General features: G+C 36.6%; 1 protein-coding gene across 4 annotated transcripts; it reads left to right on the top strand.

The window, feature by feature from the left end:
- Positions 1 to 293: 293 nt before the first annotated feature.
- PCF11 (PCF11 cleavage and polyadenylation factor subunit) lies at positions 294 to 23,664 on the top strand. 4 transcript variants are annotated; one of them, XM_041729987.1, is made up of 16 exons: positions 294 to 814; positions 4,535 to 4,660; positions 6,549 to 6,737; positions 7,070 to 7,264; positions 8,366 to 9,483; positions 9,883 to 10,063; positions 10,174 to 10,657; positions 11,197 to 12,761; positions 14,390 to 14,489; positions 17,542 to 17,661; positions 18,258 to 18,363; positions 19,970 to 20,153; positions 20,655 to 20,810; positions 21,073 to 21,165; positions 21,678 to 21,713; positions 22,555 to 23,664. In XM_041729987.1, exons 1-16 carry the CDS (start codon positions 623 to 625, stop codon positions 22,768 to 22,770), a joined length of 5,061 nt encoding a protein of 1,686 aa, XP_041585921.1. In that variant the 5' UTR covers positions 294 to 622; the 3' UTR covers positions 22,771 to 23,664. The 4 variants fall into 4 exon arrangements, with proteins under 4 accessions (XP_041585921.1, XP_041585922.1, XP_041585924.1 ...); XM_041729988.1 differs by having other exon boundaries at positions 18,261 to 18,363; XM_041729990.1 differs by having other exon boundaries at positions 10,174 to 10,264; positions 18,261 to 18,363; positions 22,555 to 23,464.
- The last annotated feature ends 1,469 nt before the right edge of the window (positions 23,665 to 25,133 follow it).

Raw genomic sequence — 25,133 nt, forward strand, 5'->3', positions numbered from 1 at the left:
GAAACTGGCTGGGTTGGGCCTCGGGAACAGCCTCCCCGAGCCTATTGGCCTCCCCGAACGGGTTGTTATGGTAACAAATGACCGAACAGTCCCTTATGAATCGGCCAATGAGAGGGGCCGTCTGTTTCACCGCACCTCTGAGCAGGAGGTGTTGCGAAAGCCCGGGCAGGGCCCGTAGAAGAAGGCGGCGCCACGACGTCCTGCGGAAGGGCCGAAGGCGGGGCTTGTGACGTTGCCGGCCGGGCCAATCACGCCTGGTTTAACCAACGGCCCCGCCCTTTTACCGCACATTTCCCCTCCCCTTGCTCATTTCGCACGACGCAGCGGTTGGGAACACAGACATTTTCGGAGCTGGAGCCGCCACTGCCGCCGCCATTTTGTGTCTGTGGAGAAAGAAGCTTCTGTGGCGGCTGGAAGTGGACGGAGATCACCCCTGAGACGGCGGCGTTTCACACCCGAGGTTCCCCCTGTGTCGTCCCCCAACCCCCCTCCGCGGTCAGCATGTGGTGAAGCCGGAGCCGCGAGAGACCCGGGGAGAGGAAGAGGAGTCGGAAGGGAGGCGGGGTGTCGAGAGCGGCTTCAGCTTCAGCTGCGGCGGACCTCGGAGGGGGGCCGCGGCGCAATGTCAGAGCAGACGCCGGCCGAGGCCGGTACTGCGGGGGCCCGGGAGGACGCCTGTCGGGATTATCAATCATCACTCGAAGACCTGACCTTCAATAGCAAACCGCACATCAATATGCTGACCATTCTAGCCGAGGAGAACCTGCCCTTCGCCAAGGAGATCGTCTCTCTCATCGAGGCCCAAACCGCCAAGGTTTTTATACACCCCGCAGCCTCCTATTCTTCTAATACTCCCTGATTTTAGTGTCAGCCTCATCCCAGGTCTCGCTTCCATCCAAAGGGGGACAGTGTTCCTCCTCTCCAACCCTCCACCTCCAACTCAGGCTCGGTCTTTGGCCCAGGCTTCGAGCGTGGGCCTCTCTCGGGGGGGAGGGAGTGGGGAGGGTGAAGGGTGGAGTCCTACTTCCGCTTACCAACTCCCTATTTAGGCCACCGCATTGTATATCCCGACACACACGCTTTGAATAGACCCCTTTGGGGAGGGGGAGACTTAAAGGCAGTTTGTGGTGTGGGGAAGTAAGAGTTAAAACCATTTTAACCCCCGGGAAGGTGGGGAGTGGTGGTTCTCCCATTCCCCGCCCTCCCCTCCCCCCCCCGCACCCTTTTGGGTAATTGTGCTCTGTGGGTTGGAAGGAGGTGAAGGGGGACCTGGGAGCGAGCTGTTGGTGGGTGGGAATAGGGAATTGGCCCCGAGTGGAGCAGCCGCCTGTTAGGAGCCCAACATGGCGCCTGAAAAGCACATGATGCGAAAGGGAAGAGAGGAGAATCCATTCCCTGCCAGCCAGGCAGCTGCTCACACCCGTCAGCCCCGTTTTGGGGTGGGGGCGGCTAGCTATAACTTTTATTCTCCTATCGGAGGGTCTAATTTGCCCCCAAATACGGGAAATTGGGGGTGAGGGTGGGGTTTGGGTGGGGGGGAGGAGATCTTATCCAACCTGTAGGTGGAGAACTGGCCCAGTGGGTAACACGTACTTGTAGTTTTTTTTTGAAAAGTTCAGTCCCTCCTCCTCTTCCTTTTCTCTTTTTTTCCTCCCTTCCCTGATAGTGAAGACGTGCTTTTCTTCACCCCTTGACAGAAGTGGTCCTCTGCCACCCTTTTATTTCCCTGTAGTCCTCCTCTTCTGTGGATTCATGTGGGAGCGATATGTCATTTAAGTTACTGTTAAACTTAGTTATCATAATGAGTTCTAATAGCTTCCCAGTATTACGTTTTAAGTTATTTTTCAAGCTTGTACTTACGGTTTAGTTTTTTCTAGTTGTTAGTGATTGAAATTAACAGGATGAGCCTCCTTTTAGCAGAGTGAACCCCTTTTAAAAGGCCACTTTAACAACAACCACCAATATATTGTTTAGAGGCGGTTTCTGTCTAGTGTACAACTGAGTGGTCTGACTCTAATAAATGGTTTTGAAATGTGTGACTGGTATTATAAAATTTGTGAATAAAACATATAAAATATGTATTTGTCTTTTTTATTTACCTTTGTAAGGTGTAGAATCTGTTTCCAAGACTTATTTTTATCTACGTGGTTGTGTGTTTTAAACAAAAGTCTTTAAGTGACTTGGGTTCATTCTTTAGGTTCCATCCACTCTTTTGGGTAAATGTGTTCACAAGATACACGGTTTCAGGTGGTCCTTTCATACCTTAATTTAAAGAGGACAAAAAGTAAAGGTTTTTTTGTTTTTTGTTTTGTTTTTAAGGGCCCAACAACTTTGTCATGCTCAGTCTGACAGCTAAAATGCAAGTCTTCATTCACCTTTTCCTGTGAATGTGAAACAGCTATTGTTCTTTTTTTTTTTTTTAAAGTATGAGACTTAAGGAAGCATTTCTCGTACTCAACATCCTCTTTATTGATACCACAAACATGTTGGACGTGAAAACTTAGTTTTTGCCTTGTTGAAGGCTTAACTTGACATTGAATGCCTTTTTTAAAAAACAAAACTGCACTTAACGTTTTTTTTTTTTTAAAAAAAACATTGATTTAAAAAATCTAATTACCTAGTATTTTTGGAATTACTAATACTCCACAGAGCCTAATATTTAGCAGTTCAGGTTGTCACTCAACAGTTACCTTGCTGGTTTTTAATGGATCCAGAAGACCTTCGAGAAGTGAAAACTGACTATAGTGACCACATTAAAATTTGTATTTGTGTATGGCTACACAGAGTGGTGAAAATAGATGGACTATTTGCTGATAAAAGCTGAAATTTTTTTTTTGGAACACGTTTCCTGGTTATTTTTGGAAAGCCAGGTTTTGAGGAAAAGATGTAAAAGTCACTGGGGAAATAATCAGGGTTGGGGTTGAGGGTGAGGGGAGGGAGGGATTTTCTGTCATTTGGTAGCAAACTGGCTTGGTTTTGTGTTTTCTGGAGGTGAATGTTTTGTGTCCTTATTCTCTAGCGTCTCAGCATTACTAAACTTAAGGATTCACACCTGATTTGACTCCTCCCATGAGGCAGTAGTAGTGAAAAACTATTACATACGGGATTCACTTGTACAATAAAAAATTAGCCTACTGAACAGATTTTGGTTTTAAAGAGCCCGTCTTCATTAAGTACAACAAAGACTAAAAATGGTGTAAAACATGACATGGTAAGATAAAGACACAGCAATAAAGCATTTGACATGTTGGTACTTACTAGTTTACCCACATGCAGTGGCCTTGTGAACCCTTTTATTAGGACCTTAAAAGAAATTTTTCATACAAAGCCGTTCAAAGGTTTCCTTGGCCAACTTTGGTTGTAAAGGTGTTATCAGAAGCAAGAGCACTTCCACACACTTGTATGGGCAATTGGTTTTGTGAAATATGGCATTGTGTACTGCAGAACTGTGAGCCTACCCTAGCTACAGGTAGCTATGGGTAAGTGTCGTTCAGGGTTAAGATTCCGATACACATGGGATGGGTAAATGGGGATAATTTTTTTGTTTTTGTTTTTAAATCATGGGTGCTCCTGTGGAGTCGGAGTTAACAGTTTATATGGCGTGTCTTAATGCTCCTCAAGTCTGTGAACCTGCTGATGCTTTCTGGAAACTTGCTGTACATTCTAAAAGCCAGTGGTGGGTAGGCATTGCAGTTGAACTGGGGCAACATTTCTTTGCTTTGGAAAGGGCCACCTGTATCAGCATCACCACACTGGCTTTGCACAAATTTAGAAACTCTGGTTTGTGCATGTCAGAGGAGAAATATTTCGACGGAGAGTCCATGCTGTGAAGAAAATCGTCAGGACAAATCCTGGTTTCCAGAGTCAAGTTCGACCTGATTTACATGACTCAGCAGCTGCTCCATCCAGTTTTTCTTGTATCAGTAACAACTTGCACCTTCCTGCATGTTCTTGTGCAAGTTTAAGAGGTTTTTTTTTTTTTTTTTTTTTTTTTTTTTTGCCATTAACTTCATATGTGAAGTGTACTTAATTTCTTTGTTCATTGGATTATAGAGAAGTAATCCTAATGATTCTACAGGTAACAAAAGTGTCATAGACTTTAACATATAAAATATGCCTATGGAAATTAGGGTTTCTGCCAGAAGTCTGGAAACTCCTTGAATCTAGGCACACTATTATAAGTTAATGTGAGTCACAAAGCTTACACTTGGGTTACAGAAAATAACTCCCCTGTGGTCACTTAAAACACTTTTTTTTTTTTTTAACCATATGAACCTGAAATTCCATTGAGTGTAAAATGAATGTACTAAAGACTGGTTTTTCTTGTAGTTTTGAGCTTATTTATATGCTCAACTAAAGATCATTGTAAGAGGTGAGAAATTGCTTGAACATTTAACTTTCATAAAGGTTATTTCAAAAGTAGTGTCAACAAAGATAGAAGTCTGTATTGTAGGTTTGAAAACTCACTTTTGAAAGTAATTCTGTGGTGACAATTCATTATACTAAACTTCTCAGTTTCTTTTTATCACTTCAGGCTCCTTCCTCAGAGAAGCTTCCTGTTATGTACCTTATGGATTCTATCGTGAAAAACGTTGGAAGAGAGTATCTCACTGCCTTTACTAAAAATCTAGTTGCAACATTTATTTGTGTGTTTGAAAAGGTATATATGCATTTAGAAACATTTGAATTTTTAAAAAAATGTGTTCCTGATTAAATAAATACTTGTCTTTGTGTTGGGTTTTCTTGGGTGGTGAAATGTTTTATTCTCTTGGATGTTTGCCAAGTACCATGCTAAAGTTAGTGTTTAATATTAGACTTTTTTTTTTTTTAGCAGATTCTAGGGGTTTTACATTATCCATTCAAGAATAGATGGGTTTGCTTTTAGAATTTTTTTTAATTGTTCATTTGATTGAAGATCTGTTCCGTCTCTAAGACATGGGCAAAAAGATCTGAAGCTGTCAAGAGTACTTCAAATTTCATTGTTAGGCTTCTGGTGTTAGGATGTTGACTGTTCCTATCTAAAAAAAGCGTGGTCTTCCAGTGTGTCTCAACCTGTGATTGGTGCCTGAAACTTTTGTGTTTTGTTTTTTTTTTTCCTCGAAATGTTTCCTCTTGTTACTTTGTTCACGTATATTTAATGTGAATGTTCTAGGTATGTGTGAATGGTGGACCAGTTAATTGCATTAGGTTATTTTGGAAATCCTTTTTAAGGTCCCTTAGTGTTGAGAAGAAAGGTTTGTTAGTTTCTATACCTAGGGATTGCAAATTCCTTCCATAACATTGTATCTGGTAGTTTGGTTAATATAGTAGTATACTGAGGAAGACAAGGGATTTGATTTGCTGGAGTAATCAATTCTCTTCCAGTCAAGCTTTATATCTTTCACATTGAGCAAAAGGACATTCATAAGCAATTTAGTTTTAAATATTGTTTCCTAACACAAAATTGGTAGTTCTTATATTTTATTAGCCGCACCTGTTGTGTTTGGAGAACTTATATTTGTAGACTTGGAGAATTGGGATAATTCTGAAAGGACTATTATCAGATTTTACTTGTTTGTTAGAGCAGAAAATATGTAGTTGCTACTTGAGTAATTTTTTTAAGTTCTTCAGAAAAAATACTGCTAGTAAATATATGCAGAAGAAATTTGGAAATCTGTATTTCAAATTGTATTAAAGAGCCTGTTAATTAACAGTGTATTGTAGACCTTGGCTAAATACTGCTTTCCTGAAGCTGTAGTCTAAGGAAAAGCCAACTTTGTGTTACAGAGGTTGAGGAGCTAAACCAGCCTCCCTTGTTTGAATTTTATGATGTTCAAATTTAGTTGGGTGTTTGGTAGAATACCTTTTACTGAATCTGATACGGCCTTGACACTGCATTTGATGAAAATGACTTTATAGTTAAGTATAATTCTCTAAAGACTTGAATATGGTCAAGGCTTTATTAGTAAAATTAAGTAAAATTTTAGTATCCCAAGTAAGAGGTTTCTCTGATGGCTAGTTTTTGAATATCAGTTATTATTCCCATCACAAGTGTGAGCAGATTAAGTTCTATAAAACTGAAGCTCATCAGTGGGTAAGATTTTTGTGACTTTCAATTTTTAAGGTACTTTCCACATCACAAATAACTCATTCATAGTTGCCAACCAAATTGTATTGCAGAAGACTGCTTAGTGAGATAGTTTTAATAAAATTTAAGCCATCAGGTGAACTAGTTCAGAGTAAAAATAACAAGGAATGCTATATCAAGCCCTAGAGTTTGGAAACATTTTGTATTAATAAAAATATGAAGAATTGCTTAGTTGTTTGCTTTCATGAAGACTAGAAGGCAGGGACTAATTTGTCTTTTTTTTTTTGAGGGATAAATTTCTTTATTAGCTTTACATTTACAAACCAAATACACCTTTAATAACTTACTACTGCTGTATGTATTTGTGCATAAGTAGTATGTTTGCTATATTGAGTAGAACAGATTTATGTACCTTTAATACTTAATATTTAAAACATTCTATAGTAACTTAACAAGCCATAGAATTGTTCTGTTGTTCTAGGTGGATGAAAATACTAGAAAAAGTTTATTTAAATTACGTTCCACATGGGATGAAATATTCCCTTTGAAGAAACTTTATGCCCTGGATGTCAGAGTCAATTCGTTAGATCCTGCTTGGCCTATTAAGCCTCTGCCCCCCAATGTGAATACATCTAGCATCCATGTGAATCCTAAGTTTTTAAATAAGTCGGTAAGTTTTAATGTGAATTTTGATTTATCTAAAATTTCGTGCCAGAAAGAAATCTCAAGAATACCTGTGCTGAAATAGTTTAGCTAAGAAAATTCTTTTTTCCACTCAGGTTCATAGTGCATTTAAAAATATATTCTTGTTTAGGTATTACAATAATCTATTTATTTTGGTTTTTAAATTTTTGAAAAATTTTCTGTGTTCTTTTAAACATGACTGGCCATTTATGATTACGAATAGTATTTATTAAGAGAGAAGCTGATCATTTGTAGTTTCCCTTAGCTTCATTTTTAGCTGTGAAATATTTTTTTTTAACACATTATTTTTTCTTATAGCCTGAAGAGCCTACAACACCTGGCACAGTGGTCAGTTCCCCTAGCATCTCTACGCCTCCAATTGTTCCTGATATACAAAAGAATCTTACCCAAGAACAACTAATAAGGCAACAGTTACTGGCAAAACAAAAACAGTTATTAGAACTTCAGCAGAAAAAGCTGGAGCTTGAGCTAGAGCAAGCTAAGGCACAACTGGTAAGTAGAGGATGTTTGGCATTTTAAATATTTTAAGCCTGTCTTCTGATAAGTAATTATTACTTTGAATTGTATTAGTATGTATATTTTTTCTATTTGTTTTGCAAATTATATTAGGCCAGATTTTTAATTATTTATTATAAAAGCCACTTGAATGGCTATACACTATTTTTTTTCAAATATCTTTCTATTAAATTGCTATCTCTTAAGACTTTATTAGCATGTGAATTTAATATCTGTCCCAGATAGAAGGTGTGCTGTGAATGTTTTTGTATAGTCTTTAATGTTTTATGAGCTTAGGTCTCATGAGTAGAAATCTGGTTGTTAGAAACCTACAAAAGAAAAGCCATCACATGGGATCCCTGGGTGGCGCAGCGGTTTGGTGCCTGCCTTTGGCCCAGGGCGTGATCCTGGAGACCTGGGATTGAATCCCACGTCGGGCACCCGGTGCATGGAGCCTGCACCATGCCTATGTCTCTGCCCCCCTCTCTCTCTCTCTCTCTCTCTCTCTGTGACTATCATAAATAAATAAAAATTAAAAATAAATAAATAAATAAAAAGAAAAGCCATCACAAAACTGAGGATAAGAAGGTTACATATTTCCATGCATAAATGACCTTTTACTAAGTTATTTTACTTAGCACTTGAATTTGAGAGTAAGGAACTACAGGAAGGCAAAATTTTATAAGTCCATTATCAGTGATCTTAGGAGGGACTATTTTATGACATAAAATTTAGCTGGAATGACTCTGCTCTTTGACACTTGTGCACCTGTGGTGCAGTGATTTATTAAGCAGTTTCTTAGAAGTCTGGCTCAGAATCCTGAATAATTAGGAAGATGGAGGATATTTTTTCATTCTACTTGAAGATTATATTATAAAAACTCCAAAGCAGAGGACTAATAAATTATAAGCCCCATAGGTACATGAACTTTCTCTTCATTTTAATCTCTACTTTTAAACACTAGAAGTATACAGTGTAAATGTTGTATTGAATGGATTTATTGAATAAACATTACATTCTTTAGTTTTTGATTTTGGTTGTCTCCTGACAGTCTGGACCATTTTATGTATTAACATGAACATTTATTTTCTATTTCAGGCAGTTTCTCTTAGTGTTCAGCAGGAGACATCTAACTTAGGTCCTGGATCTGCACCATCCAAATTACATGTTCCACAGATTCCCCCTATGGCAGTTAAACCTCCACACCAGGTTCCTGTGCAACCTGAGAAAAGCCGTCCAGGTCCATCATTACAAATTCAGGATTTGAAAGGAACTAACCGGGATCCCCGTCTCAATAGGATGAGTCAACATTCTTCGCATGGAAAAGATCAGAGTCATAGGAAAGAATTCCTAATGAACACATTGAACCAATCTGATATTAAGACAAGTAAAACTGTACCCTCTGATAAACTAAATTCATCCAAGCAAGAGAAAAGTAAATCAGGTGAAAAAATAACAAAAAAAGAACTTGACCAATTTGATTCTAAATCTAAATCTAAATCTAAATCACCATCACCTTTGAAAAACAAATTATCCCACACAAAAGACTTGAAAAATCAAGAATCTGAAAGTACAAGGGTGTCTGATATGAGCAAGAGAGATCCAAGGTTAAAAAAACATCTTCAGGATAAGACTGATAGCAAAGATGATGATGTAAAAGAGAAGAGAAAAGCCGCAGAAAAAAAGGATAAAGATGAACACATGAAGTCATCTGAACACAGACTGGTTGGAAGTAGAAATAAAATCATCAATGGCATTGTACAAAAGCAGGATACAATAACAGAAGATTCAGAAAAACAAGGGACAAAACCAGGGAGATCAAGTACTAGAAAGCGATCAAGATCGAGATCACCCAAGTCTCGGTCACCAATTATACATTCTCCGAAGAGAAGAGACCGACGGTCACCCAAACGAAGGCAAAGGAGTATGTCTCCAACTTCGACACCCAAAGCTGGAAAGATCCGGCAATCAGGAGTTAAGCAGTCACATATGGAAGAGTTTACACTACCTTCCAGGGAAGAGCGAAATGCTAAGAGAAGTAATAAACAAGATATTCGAGATCCGAGGCGAATAAAAAAGACGGAAGAGGAACGACCACAAGAAGCTGCAAACCAGCATTCTACAAAGTCCGGCACTGAACCAAAGGAGAATATAGAGAATTGGCAAAGTTCCAAGTCTACCAAAAGATGGAAATCTGGTTGGGAAGAAAATAAAAGGTAGGATGTTAACATTTTTAATCGAGTAAAATAAATTGTACTAACTTTAAAATACAATGTTAATTTAAAAATTGAGTAGTACTTATTGGATGCTATAGCTAGTACTTTATTTTTCCATTTATTTCTTAGTAACTCTGGGTGAAATACCATCATTAGTCCTATTTTACAGATAAGGAACCTGAAGTTTAGAAAGGTCAACTAATCTACGTAAAGCTGCACATCTAGGACATGCAAGAATTAGAATTCATGTGTGATTTTCCTTACTTCAGATACTATGCTCTTAATCATTTAATTAACTTTTATAGTTACATATATTTGTTTTAACCAGATCCTTTGGAATTTGGTCCTGAGAAATTTAAACACTTTTTATGAAGTAACATACTGCTTTTATGGTTTCAGCTTACAACAGGGTGATGAACATAGTAAATCTCCTCATCTAAGGCATAGGGAGAGCTGGTCAAGCACTAAAGGAATCTTGTCACCTCGAGCCCCAAAGCAGCAGCATCGATTAAGTGTAGATGCCAATCTTCAGATTCCTAAAGAGTTAACTCTTGCAAGCAAAAGAGAATTACTTCAAAAGGTAGTTACTATGATCACTTGTAGTCATTATTCTCTTTTGTCTTAAGTTTTTTTTTTTTAAATACTTTTTATATTTAAAATATTTGATTTCCTTTTATCACCCCTATGCAGACGAGTGAACGTTTAGCATCTGGTGAAATTACACAGGATGAGTTCCTTGTTGTTGTGCATCAAATTCGACAGCTATTTCAGTATCAAGAAGGTAAACATAGATGCAGTGTACGGGATAGTCCTACAGAAGAAAATAAAGGTGGATTAAAAAAGAAACCTCTCTTATCTGATGCTGAATTAACCTACTATGAACATAAAGCAAAACTGAAAAGGACACAGGTTCAGCATTCATTTCCAAGACTTGATCTCTTAGATCCTGATATTTTTGACTACCCTTTGACTGATGCCTTGTTGTCTGGAATAGAATGTGAGCCATCCAAAAGTAAACATGCAAGTAGGAATAGTGGAGCACAGTTTGACAGAAAAGAACAATTTAGTGAAAGAGCAAGACGTCTTTCTCCTATATCTGGGAGTCGTACTTATGCTGAGAATCTTTCACCCCATGAGGGCCGGAGAAGACATGACGAGCAAGTCTCTGCTAAAGGTAGAAAAAGTTAAATCAGATTATGCCTATTGAATCACACAGCAGTGAAGGGAAAATGAACAAGCTAAGTGGGGATGGATTTTTGTGACTGTTCAGACTACCTTTTGTTTTGTTTCATTTTTTTCCCTCAAAGGGAAGGGAAGGGAGCTAATATTTACAAGGCCACCCTCTGTTAGGTGCTTTTCTTAGGTTCTTCATTTATGTAATCTGATTTAATCCTCACAATAACCCAATTAAATCTGTATTCTCTCATTTTACAGATAGGAAGCAAGACCAGAGAGGTTTAAATAACTTGCTCTCAAAGTCTAATTAGTTGACAGAATGGGGATTTTTTTTTTTTTTTTTAACCCAGGTGTGTCTGACTGTAGAGGGCATCTTCATACCTGCTGCTTGATGATGCTATCTTTTCCTTCCCCCCTAATAAAATGAGATAGTTTTGGATATTTTTGGCTAAACATTTACATGAACAGAGAAGATTGAAGATATTTTGATATAAATTAAGATTCAGGGAAAATAACTTTTTTTTTTCTTTTTAAAAGGTGTACGAGAAGAACAGAGATCACCATTCAATGATCGTTTTCCACTTAAGCGACCTAGATATGAAGATTCAGATAAACCATTTGTAGATAGCCCAGCATCAAGATTTGCCGGCCTTGATACAAATCAGCGACTTACAGCTTTAGCTGAAGATAGACCGTTATTTGATGGACCTAGTAGGCCATCAGTAACAAGAGATGGCCCAACCAAGATGATTTTTGAAGGACCTAATAAATTAAGCCCTAGAATTGATGGACCTCCTACACCAGGTTCTCTTCGGTTTGATGGGTCACCAGGACAAATGGGGGGTGGTGGCCCTTTGAGATTTGAAGGACCACAAGGTCAGCTAGGAGGTGGGTGTCCTTTGAGATTTGAAGGTCCTCCAGGACCTGTGGGGACACCTCTGCGGTTTGAGGGGCCGATTGGTCAAGCAGGAGGAGGTGGTTTTCGGTTTGAAGGTTCCCCTGGTCTGAGGTTTGAGGGATCTGCAGGTGGTTTGCGTTTTGAAGGACCAGGGGGCCAGCCTGTGGGTGGTCTCAGGTTTGAGGGACATCGGGGTCAACCTGTGGGTGGTCTAAGGTTTGAGGGACCTCATGGTCAGCCGGTGGGTGGACTTAGATTTGATAATCCCCGAGGTCAGCCTGTAGGTGGACTTAGATTTGAAGGAGGTCATGGTCCATCAGGGGCTGCAATTAGGTTTGATGGACCTCATGGTCAGCCAGCAGGTGGGATCAGATTTGAGGGGCCTTTGCTACAGCAGGGAGTTGGAATGAGGTTTGAGGGCCCCCATGGTCAGTCAGTAGCTGGTTTGAGGTTTGAAGGACAACATAATCAACTTGGTGGGAACCTTAGGTTTGAGGGTCCACATGGTCAACCCGGGGTTGGGATCAGGTTTGAAGGACCGTTAGTCCAACAAGGAGGTGGAATGAGGTTTGAGGGTCCTTCTGTGCCAGGAGGTGGCCTCAGAATTGAAGGGCCTCTGGGTCAAGGTGGTCCAAGATTTGAAGGCTGTCATGCTTTAAGGTTTGATGGGCAGCCAGGTCAGCCATCACTCTTGCCAAGATTTGATGGATTACATGGGCAGCCAGGTCCTAGATTTGAAAGAACTGGTCAGCCAGGACCACAGAGATTTGATGGACCACCTGGACAGCAAGTTCAACCAAGATTTGATGGTGTACCTCAGAGATTTGATGGTCCACAACACCAGCAAGCATCAAGATTTGATATTCCTCTTGGTCTTCAAAGCACACGATTTGACAATCATCCTTCACAGAGGCTTGAATCGGTGTCTTTCAATCAGACTGGTCCATATAATGATCCACCTGGTAATGCTTTTAATGCCCCATCCCAAGGACTGCAGTTCCAAAGACATGAACAAATGTTTGATTCACCTCAAGGACCAAATTTTAATGGACCACATGGCCCTGGAAACCAGAGTTTCTCCAATCCCCTTAACAGAGCTTCTGGACACTATTTTGATGAAAAGAATCTTCAGAGTTCCCAATTTGGAAACTTTGGCAATTTACCTGCTCCAATAACAGTAGGAAATATTCAGGCATCTCAACAGGTAAGTCCGCTGTAGTTACTCTAAAATGTTATATGCAGATAACTGTTTTTAACATTTCTAGGGTTTGAAGATTTTCCGGAAATAATTTATTCTGTAGTTTGGGAAGTTTTTAAGGTACTTCAAAGTCCACATGTTGGGCAAGTGGGAGGAGAGTCTCTGGGGCTTAAATTTGCAATTTAAATCCAAAACTGATTTTAGCTTTTCCAAGGTCTGGAGAAATCTCGTCTCTATCACAGACACACATGCGCGTGTGTGCTTTTTTTTTTTTTTTTAAGAGAGTGAAAGAGCCTGCAACTAGGGGTGGAGGGTGGGTTTTTAGGGGCTAGGGGCCGAAGGGGAGAGAGAATCCCAAATAGCTGGATCTCACAACCCTGAGATCATGATAGTTTTGGTTCATAACAAAGTCGAGCTGTGAAGTACAGAGATTTCCCAATATATCCCTTGCCTTCACACATGCTTTGCTTCCTCATCATGTGTTTTCTTTTTTGATTTCAAAGCTAGTAAAGTATTATATAATTGTGAGTTTGTTTCATGGACTTGTACTACATTGTAGAATTGTTGAGCCCTTTAACATAACAGAGAGCTGATTTTTTGGACTAAAAACTTTCTTGGTCTAAATTAAAACCCAGCTGCCCATGTTTTTGCAGCATTTCTTTTTCTACTTCATCACCCTTTCAGTCATTCCAGTTGAAACAGTTGTGTCATATTAATGTAAACACAGGAAGCTTGTGACTTGTCATTCAACTATATTCATTACATCACGGTATTGTTTTGTATTTCTGCATATATTTTAAATTGTGTATTGAAATGGTTTGAAGAAAAAAGGCCTGCCTAGTTAGATATACTCTATTGTATGTTCTTAAAAGAAATGATGCTCTTCTTGACAGATACTCTACAATGGGACTTGACTTAATCTTGTTCCTACATTATACAGAATTAGTGTTTTTTTTTTTTTTTATTGTCTATACATACTATTAAGGGTTAGGAATGCTGAACAGGGCTTGTAAGTGGATATTTGTTTACATAGCAGCAACATATAGAAGTCCTACCTCACTCTGGACAACAAATATAGTATTTGTATGCCTGTATAGTAGTTGTTTGTCTTATACAATCTACTTTGCAACCAAGTATGATGTCCACGCAGGATGATCAACACAGAGTTTATAGACTGATAATTAAATCAGGCTTTTGATATCTGTAGGAAGGAATCAGGTCAGGAGTTCTGGCCTCAGCTTTGCTGTTAACTAGCCATTACGATTGTGTACAGGTCACATCTCTGGATATTAGTTCTATTTGTAAAATAAGGGAAAGCACCAGCAAGGTAAAGTGATTTGTGTAAGGTCACACAGCTTTTGGCTACCTTACATTTGCATAGTATCTTAAACTTCTCTAAGAAGCTTCACATTTATTCTCAGTTCCTTATAATTCTGTGAAACAGGTAAGGGAAGGTATTTTTTTTTTTTGTATAAAGTCTAGAAATGAAATGACCCATTCAAGTTACACTTGTAAATTTTTATTATAGAGACCAAGCCTTATGATATCGTCAGTATTTTTATATGATTAGAATGTTCCAAAGTTTTAGTTAAAATACAGAAAGGATATTCTTAAAACCAAGGTTTCTCTTAAAGGTTCTTAGTGGTGTTGCTCAGCCAGTAGCATTTGGCCAAGGACAACAGTTTTTGCCGGTTCATCCACAAAATCCTGGAGCATTTGTTCAGAATCCTTCGGGTATGTACTTTTTGAATTTTGTGTTTTTTCAAAATATAGATACTGTTTTGTTGAGTAGTTACTTTGTCAGTTTTACAAAATGACCATTTTGAGGAGGTCTACACAATTTAGAGAAATTTAATCTGGCTGGAATTTTTTGTTCTTTTGTGTACATTGTTGATGTGTATTCAGCATCATAGTGTGCATAGTAACTGATCCTGTTTACAACTGGAGATGGTTAGCCAGGATTTTGTAGAGGATAAAAAAAGGAGAGAAGGGAAGCTGGGAGGAGTGGGAGTAGAAAGGTGATATTTGGTAAGGTGAAGTAAATGAACCTCAGAAATCTCAGTTATTTGATATTTTAGTTTTGGTTTTGTGTATATGTGATAATCCAGTAAACATTAAGTGAATACTGGGGACATTGCCTTATAAATTTGATTCATTCATATGTCTTTATGGGCTCTCAAATAAAAATTGTGCATGATATGTTAAAAAAGTAGAAATGGGACACCTGGTTAGCTCAGTTGGTAGAGTATGTATGTGACTCGATTTGAGGTTTTGAATTCAAGCTCCACATTAGGACTAGAGCTTACTTAAAAAAATCAAAACAAAAAAGAAAGAAGTAGACAAAAAATGTGACACCCTAGCCAAGTACCCTGATAAGATCTTTTGTTACTGAGAAATGAAGCATAATAACAATATTGCTATGGATACAATAACAATTTTGGATGTGGGAGTTTTAAAAGTGAAATTTAGCTTTAATAGAAAAATGGAAAGTATATAAATTGTGATTTGTAAAATAACTGCAGAGTTTTAGTGTACTGAGAACTAGCTCTACCAAATTGTAGTGGTACTTTATTTCTGAATCATTAAAACAGACATTTTCAGAAACGTGGCTCTAGTGTGGCACAATTTGCTTACAAATTTAGGGGAGTTGTCTAGAAATTCTGAGGTAGGAAAGTCCTAGCCAAGCTCTAGTTTATGCTTTAGTTCTTAAACTGTGGCATCACAGGAATTCATTTAATTGATTTGAAAGCTTTTTTAAAAAAAATTTCTGGATTGACAATTAGTATTAAATAATAGTTTCATGTTTGGTTTTTTTTTTTGTCACTATAATGAAAAGGGAAATAAAGAATTGGGATCTAAAGTCAGAAGACCAGAGTATTAGAAACTATACTACTATAAACAAATATTCTCTCTGATTCAATTGCTTCCCCAAAGACAGGAGACAATAAAGTCAGTATTTGCCTGGGAATTTCTTTTAAGAGAATCAAATAAGGTAGTATATGCAAAAGTACTTTGTAACTTTTGCTGTATTAATGTATTTTCCTTTAGAACTAAATTTTTTTGTTGAGTAGAGGATTTGTTGTATTGGGGTTGGTGGCATGAAATAGTGTGCAAAAACTGCAAATTTTTTTCCTTTTTGTATGAGATTAAAAACTGCAAATTTTCTTTTTGCTTTCTGCTTTTACAGCCTTGGGGTGCATGTGTATACATACAGGGCATAGCAGTGTCACAGAGATTACTATGTTTTTCCTCTAGGTAGGAGGTATTGAGAGAGATGTTATATATTGTCTGCCTTCTTCAAGTTCTGCTTACTATTAAAGAGTTGTGAAAAGTATTCAGTGTTCTATATTCAGCTTCTCTTAGAGTTTCTTTTCTAAAATGAAAGTAAAAATACCCCTTTCTTAGTAGTAAATATATTTTCATTTATTCATCCATTTTTTAAAAGATTTATTTATTAGAGTGAGAGCAGGGGGAGGGGCAGAAGGAAAGAATCTCTAGGGGACTACTGGCTGAACTCAACCCTGAGATCACCACTCAAGCCAAAATCAGAGTTGGAAGCACAAGCCACCAAGCCAGCCAGGCGCCCCATGTTCATTTGTTCATTTAAACATATTGATCATTTGCTGTATGCTAGGCATTGTGTTAGGATGATTCTTATTTATAAGAATCGGGCTGCCCTCAATTTTTAGTAGTTTAGAACTTTTTTCTACAAGTCTAGTGAGATGTATAATAGTGACATACAAATACATTAAAATACTGTGTTTATAGTTTAAAGAATAATAATTATTAGATTACTTAGTGCTGGGCAGCCCTGGTGGCGCAGCGGTTTAGTGCTGCCTGCAGCCCGGGGTGTGATCCTGGAGACCCGGGATCGAGTCCCACATTGGGCTCCCTGCATGGAACCTGCTTCTCCCTCTGCCTGTGTCTCTGCCTCTCTTGCGCTCTCTCTGTGTCTCTCATGAATAAATAAATAAAATCTTAAAAAAAAAAAAGATTACTTAGTGCTTAGCAAAATATATAAGATTGATGCCTCACCAGTGAGCTTAGAGACTGTTATCCTTGTCTCATTTAGTCAAATTATTGAAGCTTTAATAACCCTGACACCTGTTCAGCAGTAGCTTGAGGTACTTTGCAAGGGCAGTACTTCAGCAAAGGTCAGAGGGGCAGGTATCTTTGAGCCACATGGCTCATCTTCCTGCCTTAGTTCCCCTGGGTAGTCATGGAGGTGGGGGCAGGAATACTTTCACTTAGGCTTTGGGTATTCCCCGCCCCCCCCTCCAGAAATCTATGCTGACAGATAGCAATCGGTTCATCTATATAAAACTATCTTTCCCAATATGGTTAGAAAATGAGAACTAGAAAATGAGAAAAGTGGGAAGTTGGATCTAGAGGTGGTGCTACATTAAATAGAAGGGAGCATGAGGCTTTCTGTTCTGTGTATTCTGCTTTTCTTTGGCATGAATTTAATTAGGCAAAAGTACATAATACTGTCATTTTTTGTTTTTAGGTAATACATATAAAGTACTTATAAACATTTGTGAAGTATCAATGTTTTCAGTGTTAGCTTTTAGTATTATCCTAGAGTATATTTTTAAGAGATGATGACTTGCTAATGACCTAAATGAAAAATTCATTTTAGGAGCTTCTGAGATAATGACACTCATCTTTAACATGAGTTTGTCAAATATCCTGTTGATAGGCGTCTTGAAGAAAACTTAAAAAATGCTTAGTATAATATGCATCTTTAAGTTCAACTTTCATTTAAGAGTGTTATTTTTTTTTAAAGGAGCTCTTCCTAAGGCATATCCTGATAATCATCTCAGTCAGGTGGATGTAAATGAATTATTTTCAAAACTACTAAAAACAGGAATTCTCAAATTGTCTCAGCCTGATTCAGCTACAACACGTAAGTATGGTTCTATACTTGATCTTTATGAAAGTTCATTAACTTATAAAGCTGTATTATATAAGTTATGATAAAAGTTCTTAAAATAATTTATTTTTTTCCGAATATCAAATATAATTGGTTTATAATGAAATTATTTAAAAATTTTCTATGATGGCACTAATACCTTTACAGTGGACATTGTTTCAGTTAACATTCCTGCAAATGTCATGTGCAGACTCATTATTATTCTTCATTATTTTAGCTTTTTAAAATAGTTTGAATATTGAGGAAATAAAATTCATGTGAAAATGGACTTTTAAGAAATCAGACCTAGTATCGTTTATCAAAATAATTATATTAGTTTCCTTGGCCAGTAAATACAATGAATAGACAAGATGGGATTCTTTTTTTATAAATTTATTTTTTATTGGTGTTCAATTTGCCAACATATAGAATAACACCCAGTGCTCATCCCATTAAGTGCCTCCCTCAGTGCCTGTCACCCAGTCACCCCCACCCCCCACCCAGATTCTCTTTTTATAACACTATAATGTTCCTCTATAAAGAATGCTTAGAGGATGGTATTGAGAAGTTTATTTTTTTTCCAATTGAAGAAGTAAGTGAAGTTGCTGCTCAGCCTCCCCCAGAAGAGGAGGAAGATCAAAATGAAGATCAAGATGTTCCAGATCTTACCAATTTTACAATTGAAGAATTGAAACAGTATGTAATCTAATTTTCCAATTTTCCAAACATAAAAAGGACAGTGACTTTAATTAAACAGTGGATGTCATTGTTAGTGCTATTTGTTTTACCCTTCTTAATGTTTATGAAATTTAGGTAGCATTTTTTTTTTTTAAGTACTAAAATATATGTAGCATAAGCTTCAGGAAGCTTTTAAATTTCCTTTTTAAAATATATCTGCTGCCTAAGTATTTAGGTCAAAAGGCCTTTTCCAAATTACTATTTTTTAATATCTGTGTTTGATACAGTAAATACAGGGAATTGAAATACTAGCTGTTGATAATCATGTCTTTTATATCTTCAATTCTCTTAATCATTTTTTCTGTATTTGCTATTCTTTTTCTCTTGTTTGAAGATATGAAAATGAGATTTTTATAGTTGAGTATTAAGAAATTTTTAAAAAATATTTTCATTTCATAAGTAATGCATGTTCACTGTAGAACATTAGAAAATTCTGGAGCACCTCTCTAGCTCAGTTTGTAGAGCATGTGACTCTTGATCTTCAGGTCATGAGTTCAAGCTTACTTTGGGCATAGAACCTACTTTAAAAAAAAAGGGAAAGTAAAATTAGAAAATTCAAATAAATAAAATCAATAAAATTAACCTACATTTCTCACATTTATAACCACTCTTAATATTTAATGCATATTTTTTTCCTAATATTCTGTTGCCTTTATCGCACATATAAAACTTAAAGGGCTTTATGGACTCATTATATCCTTATGGTACTTTATAAAAATATAGACACTTAAATGGGTTATTCCTATTAAAATCAATTTTTTTTCCAAAGTAATTCACTTAATTCAAGTTTTATAATGAAAGGCTTACAACAAAGGCTTATAATAAAAGATGGCATCCCTTTCTTCTGGTACTGTTCCTTGCATTTACTTCTCTATTTCTTAAAAGATATTTTTCTGATTTGTCATATTTCTTGATTTCTCACATTTGGGCAATCTCTTGACTTCTTGAAAATGAAGATTGAGCTAGCTCTTTTAACTGTCCTACCAACTCTTCCCCATAGTTATAAAACCAATTTTTATTAAATCATTATTCAGTATTAGTAGTTAATAACTGCCTGTGTTCAGTTTGTTGGCTTTTCCAAATAGGGAGCCCAGAATTGTCAGAACTGATGCTGACCTCAGTTTCCAGTTAGTATAATTTTTCTTTTAGTAATCTATACTACTATTATCGCTTCTGTACCACTTTCACCTTTCTTCAGATGAGGGTGGGGCAGTTAGCAGATGATGATCATTCCAATTTTATCTAGAAAGGAAGTAACTGGGCCAAGTCTGTCAGAGGATGGACTCCATGTTCCAAAACTGACCAAAGTTAAAAAAATAATAATATTAAAATAAATAAATAACATTGACCAAAGTTAAAGAGGGTCAGTGACAAACTATTAGGATAATACTGATCTTTGGGTATTGTTTCAGCCCAAGTCTGGCTGAAACATTATTTGTTGTCACATAATAATGGCTTCACCATTATTAAAATATAGAAAACTGAGATATTTGTAACTGCCTTTTTAAAAGGCCATTTAGCCGTGTTACCAAACTAAAGATGATTTCTGTATTTTTCAAAATAGACGTTATGATAGTGTTATAAATCGACTATACACTGGTATACAGTGTTACTCTTGTGGAATGAGGTTTACAACATCACAGACAGATGTATACGCAGATCACTTGGACTGGCATTATCGGCAAAATAGAACTGAGAAAGATGTTAGCAGAAAAGTCACTCATAGACGTTGGTACTACAGTTTAACAGTAAGTAGTCAATATCCTCCAAACCCTCTTTTAACCTTTAAATCCTATCATTCTATAAGCATATTAGTTTAAATAATTGCTAGGAGCTATCTTGTGAGTTTTCTGAATAGGATTTGACCCCTAGAATGTAAAAGTATTTTTAAATAAATTTAAAGAGTATGTATTTGCTTTTTGTTGAGGTAAGAGTAGGACATAAGTTTATTCTAACTCTAAAATTCCAGTTTTTCTGTGACCTTTCTTTTTTTGGAAAAAAATTCTATGTGAACTTTATCTTGTTTAAAATCAGTAGTTGTAATTTTAGAGGTAATGGAAAATGAACATTAAGATCTCCAGTTTAATAGTTGCTTTCTGTTTGTTATGGAGTTCATGAAGAAGGTATATTTAAAAAATCCATATAAAGTATATTGTAGACAAATGTAATCCTTCATTGGCTTTATGTTAAAGAGAAGCAGTAAAAGTTTAGAAACAAAATATTTTTTATAAATCAACTCATTTTTTAAGGACTGGATAGAATTTGAGGAAATAGCTGATTTGGAAGAACGTGCAAAGAGCCAGTTTTTTGAAAAGGTGCATGAAGAAGTTGTGCTCAAGACTCAGGAGGCTGCTAAAGAAAAGGAGTTCCAAAGTGTACCTGCTGGACCAGCTGGAGCAGTTGAGGTAAGAGAAGAATATTAAATTTTCTACCTCTGGTCATGCCCCTGATTTCCTCTTCCTTATCAGTGACCAACAACAGTGAAATGTTAAGTATTTTTGCATGGAGGAATGCAAAGTCCTTAGAAGTTATTTTGTATCTGTACTATATATTGAACTTCCAGATGACTCTTATTTCTTTCACTTAGTAAAATGTTTATATTTTTTTATGTCATGTGATTGAATGTGTTCTGTTTTATAAATTTCATTTTTTGTTATTCTATTTTAGAGTTGTGAAATCTGTCAAGAACAGTTTGAACAATACTGGGATGAAGAGGAGGAGGAATGGCATTTGAAAAATGCTATTAGAGTAGATGGAAAGGTAATTTTCAGTTCTTTCTAAGTGTTAACTTTTTTTTTGTAGGGGATGCTTGCCATTTTGAAGGAAAAATGTTTTTGTTTTTTGATTTTTATAACAAAGGTGTTTTGATCTTCAGTTATAGAGTGTTTGAGTTGGAAGGTATCTTAGCAATCAACTGGTTCTATACTTGTTTTATATAAGAAGTTGCATAACTAGTTAATGATAAACCCAGACTGAGTCTTCTGATTTTGGTTAGTCTTTCTGTCTAACCACACTATTTTAATTCTGAATTGATATTTCATCATAAAGAACTGTTACGATCTTAAAAGTATACCATGTTACCTACTTAAATGTGTAAAAAAGCAAGTTTAAGGAGACTTTGGGAAGAAACTCCCTTTATTCACATTTGTGATTTTTGTCACCTTTTCAAAGAGCTATTTTTTGGTGTAAATTTCCAAAAAAAGAATCATTAGAATAGTCCATTAGAAATGAATATACTTGTGAATACCTACTTTTTTTCTTTTTTGCTTCAGATTTATCATCCATCATGTTATGAAGATTATCAAAATGTAAGTTCTTTTTGGTCAATGTTCTCTTTTACATTAATTTTATTTTTGTTATCAGCAATATTGTTATTTTAACCTCATTGATGTGTTTTGAGCTGTTTTGTGTTTTGATGAATCATTTAGGTTTCATCCAAATATTGGTGCTAGGATTGATAGGATCTAAGTTTTGAAATTTCTGTATTTTTTGCATTCTATTCATTTGAATCTTGAGGTCTTTCACTAGAGCAGTAGGCCTAGAGAATGTGAGGGAAACTGAACATAAGGATCATGATGGGAACAGATTTCTAGAGTTAAGAGTAGCATTTACTTTTTTTTTTTTCCTCCTACTTTGCTATATATCAGGAATAATTTTTAAATGCTCACATGCAAAATCTGAAAGACCTATCTGTTGATCTTAGAAGTTCAAATTTCATATTTGAGAGTAACCATTTTTTTTAATGCCAAACAACACATTGACTGGTTCAGGAGGCAATTTGGAAGATGTATTTAAGGACGTTCTAGGATGGTTTGATGGTTTGTGAGGTCAGAGTATTTGAAATTTGGATAGTCACAAAAGATTCAGGGTACATGTAGGGGTTAAGTATAGAGGTATGTCTCATCAGCTTCTTTTGGCCTTAAATTGGTTACTGCTTTTCTTAGCTTAGATCATTGCTGAGTACATATTATTAAATGCTCAGTCTGCCTTTTATTTGGCTGCTTTTACAGTGTTTCATGGGGAAGCAGTTATTTCAGTTGCATTTGGTATGTTTCTTTGCCCATACAAGGGTCTCCTAAAACTAAATGTCATATTAAATGTGATACTTTTGAGCTTTAATCAGAACTTACAGGGTTTTTCATTTTGTAGACATCTTCATTTGATTGTACACCATCTCCCAGCAAGACACCAGTTGAAAACCCTTTGAACATTATGTTGAACATTGTCAAAAACGAATTGCAGGAACCCTGTGAAAGTCCCAAAGTTAAGGAAGAACGAATTGATACCCCACCAGCTTGTACAGAGGAAAGCATAGCAACACCCACTGAAATTAAAACAGAAAATGATACAGTCGAGTCAGTTTAAATAAAATGAGAAAGGTATGTTTTTCTTTTTAAAAAAAAGCTGCTGTTGGATCTAGAAGGTGAAGAATTTTTTATGTATATATAGACCTATATCTATATAAATTGTCTAGCTGAGGCAGGGCCTTCAGCTATCATTTGGTTAATAAATACATTTTAGTATTTGCATTTCCTACTGCCTGCACAGTTTCAGGTGCTTGTTGTGTGAAAGTTCTGTAGATGTGTGCAAATTTAACAAAATGAAATTGTATGTGTAAAAATGTACGATTTTCACTTGTGAAACTGTAAATTATAAATAAAAAATATTTTTGCTATCCATGGAGTGTAATATTTATGCACACCATCAAATAAAGACAGTGTTTCTGTACTTTTTATTGGGTGAAATGGAATTAAACAGCAACCTCAACGTAAGATTTTTTTTTCTACTAGCTTCCCACAGCTAAAGAAGCAAATTCTGGTTAGTTTTATCCTTGAAAAGAGGGGTATGAGAGAGCACTGCAGGACTTTTCTCAAATAGAAAAGCCAGATTTGAGAAAATTTTAAAAACAAAATAGGACTTTGCATATATATATCTCTAGCTATAGAGAACCATCCAGATGTCCATTTTTGAAAAGTATCTAATGAAGCAACTTTTATTGAACTTGGACACTGATGCCATCAAACGATTAACAAATATATTTAAGTACTAAAGGTGATTTTTTTTTTAAATGACATTTTTCAAATATGTCAAACGATTTAATGCAGATGAACATATTTCTATTTTAAGTTACAGGGGAATCTGTAAGAATGTTCATTTGAAACATGGTTAACCTTTTTCCTTTGTTGGTTTTGACTGAATTAGATGGATACCATGAGATGTTAATATTCATACATGTAATAAATAGAATGATGAAGAAAATTCCAGTTTGTATCTCTTTATTTCTTGAATGGCTTTAGAATGTGACTTCTTTTTATGTCTTTGTTCATTACTGTCCTTTAAAATGTGAACATGGCACCTGCTATAAGCCAGGAACTCTGAGATGCAAGATTATTTTCTGCTATCTTTTGGAGGAGATGGGCATATAAAAAAATAAAAGTCAGTGAAGTATTTACTATGTTGTAGGCACTGGCAAATTTTTAATATGTATTTTCTTTGGTATTTATTAGATAATCCTACATAGTAGATGGTATCCCCAGTGTAGACTAAACAACTCAGAAAGTTGCAGACCTGGCTTTGCTTTATTTGTACTGTTTCTGCAATTAAAAAAAACAAACCCTAAGTAGGTAAACCTAACTACCTGGAAGCGGGTTATATATAGAAGACTTTATAGAGGGGGTGGTATTTTGGTCTTGGTGGATAACTAGAAGTGGAGTCCACATTGGTGGGAAGGCTGGCTATGGAGAATGGACAACAAACATAAACATCTGAAAACACATGTTTTTTCAAAAATGCAAAAAATTTTTATATAGCTAAAACCCACAACCTTGCATAGAAGATTATATTCTTGGTCACGCTTAAAAGTCCATATTGCACTGGTGAGCATGGGAGCCACCAGAGATTTGAAACAAATGCTATCTGTTATCTTTTTTTATTGAAGAATCAAGTGAATAAAAATTTTAAAAGATTGTCAAATGCTATTTGACAGTAAGAAAAACTGGTAGGTGCCCACTGGATTTGAGAGGTAAAAATAGAAGATGCCTGGGTGGCTCAGTGGTTAAGCCTCTGCCTTCCGCTCAGGGCATGATCCTGGGCTCCCGGGATCAAGTCCCACATCGGGCTCCCTGCATGGAGCCTGCTTCTCCCTCTGTGTCTCGAATGAATGAATAATTAAATAAGTAAATAACTCCTCCCTCCCCCAAAGGTAAAAACACATTATGTGATAGCTGAACTTACGAATATACATGAACACTCATGGAAGAAATGCTGGGATCTGAATCCAAAAATGTAAGCAAAATTTTCTGTTGTGTCTTTTGGGATAACTTTTATCAAATGCTTAAAAGTATCTAACAAAAGAAAGGTGACATTCAAACCTAGCAGTGTACCAAGAGTATCCATATCACGGAAGAGGATCAAGGACAGGTCATTGAGGGGCAAACATTTAGACTCCTAGGTAGGAAGGTGAGAAAGAAGCACTATTGGTGGTAAAAAACAGGAATGGTTAAAAAAAAAAAACAATGGGCAGTATAAACCAAGTAAAAAATATGGAACTATTGAGAAATATCCCCTAACAATCGACTGAAGAACAGGTGAATGTGGGTGCTAACACCAATTGCAATGGGTTGTGTGGGTGAGAGGTGACAAAGCTGTAAGAGCTATTCTTCATGAAATTTAACTGGAGATTTAATTGTAGTTAGAATGAGACAAAGACGTTTAACATGTATATTAAA

This window comes from Vulpes lagopus, chromosome 15 (genome assembly GCF_018345385.1).
Source record: "Vulpes lagopus strain Blue_001 chromosome 15, ASM1834538v1, whole genome shotgun sequence".
Taxonomy (NCBI): Eukaryota; Metazoa; Chordata; class Mammalia; order Carnivora; family Canidae; genus Vulpes; species Vulpes lagopus.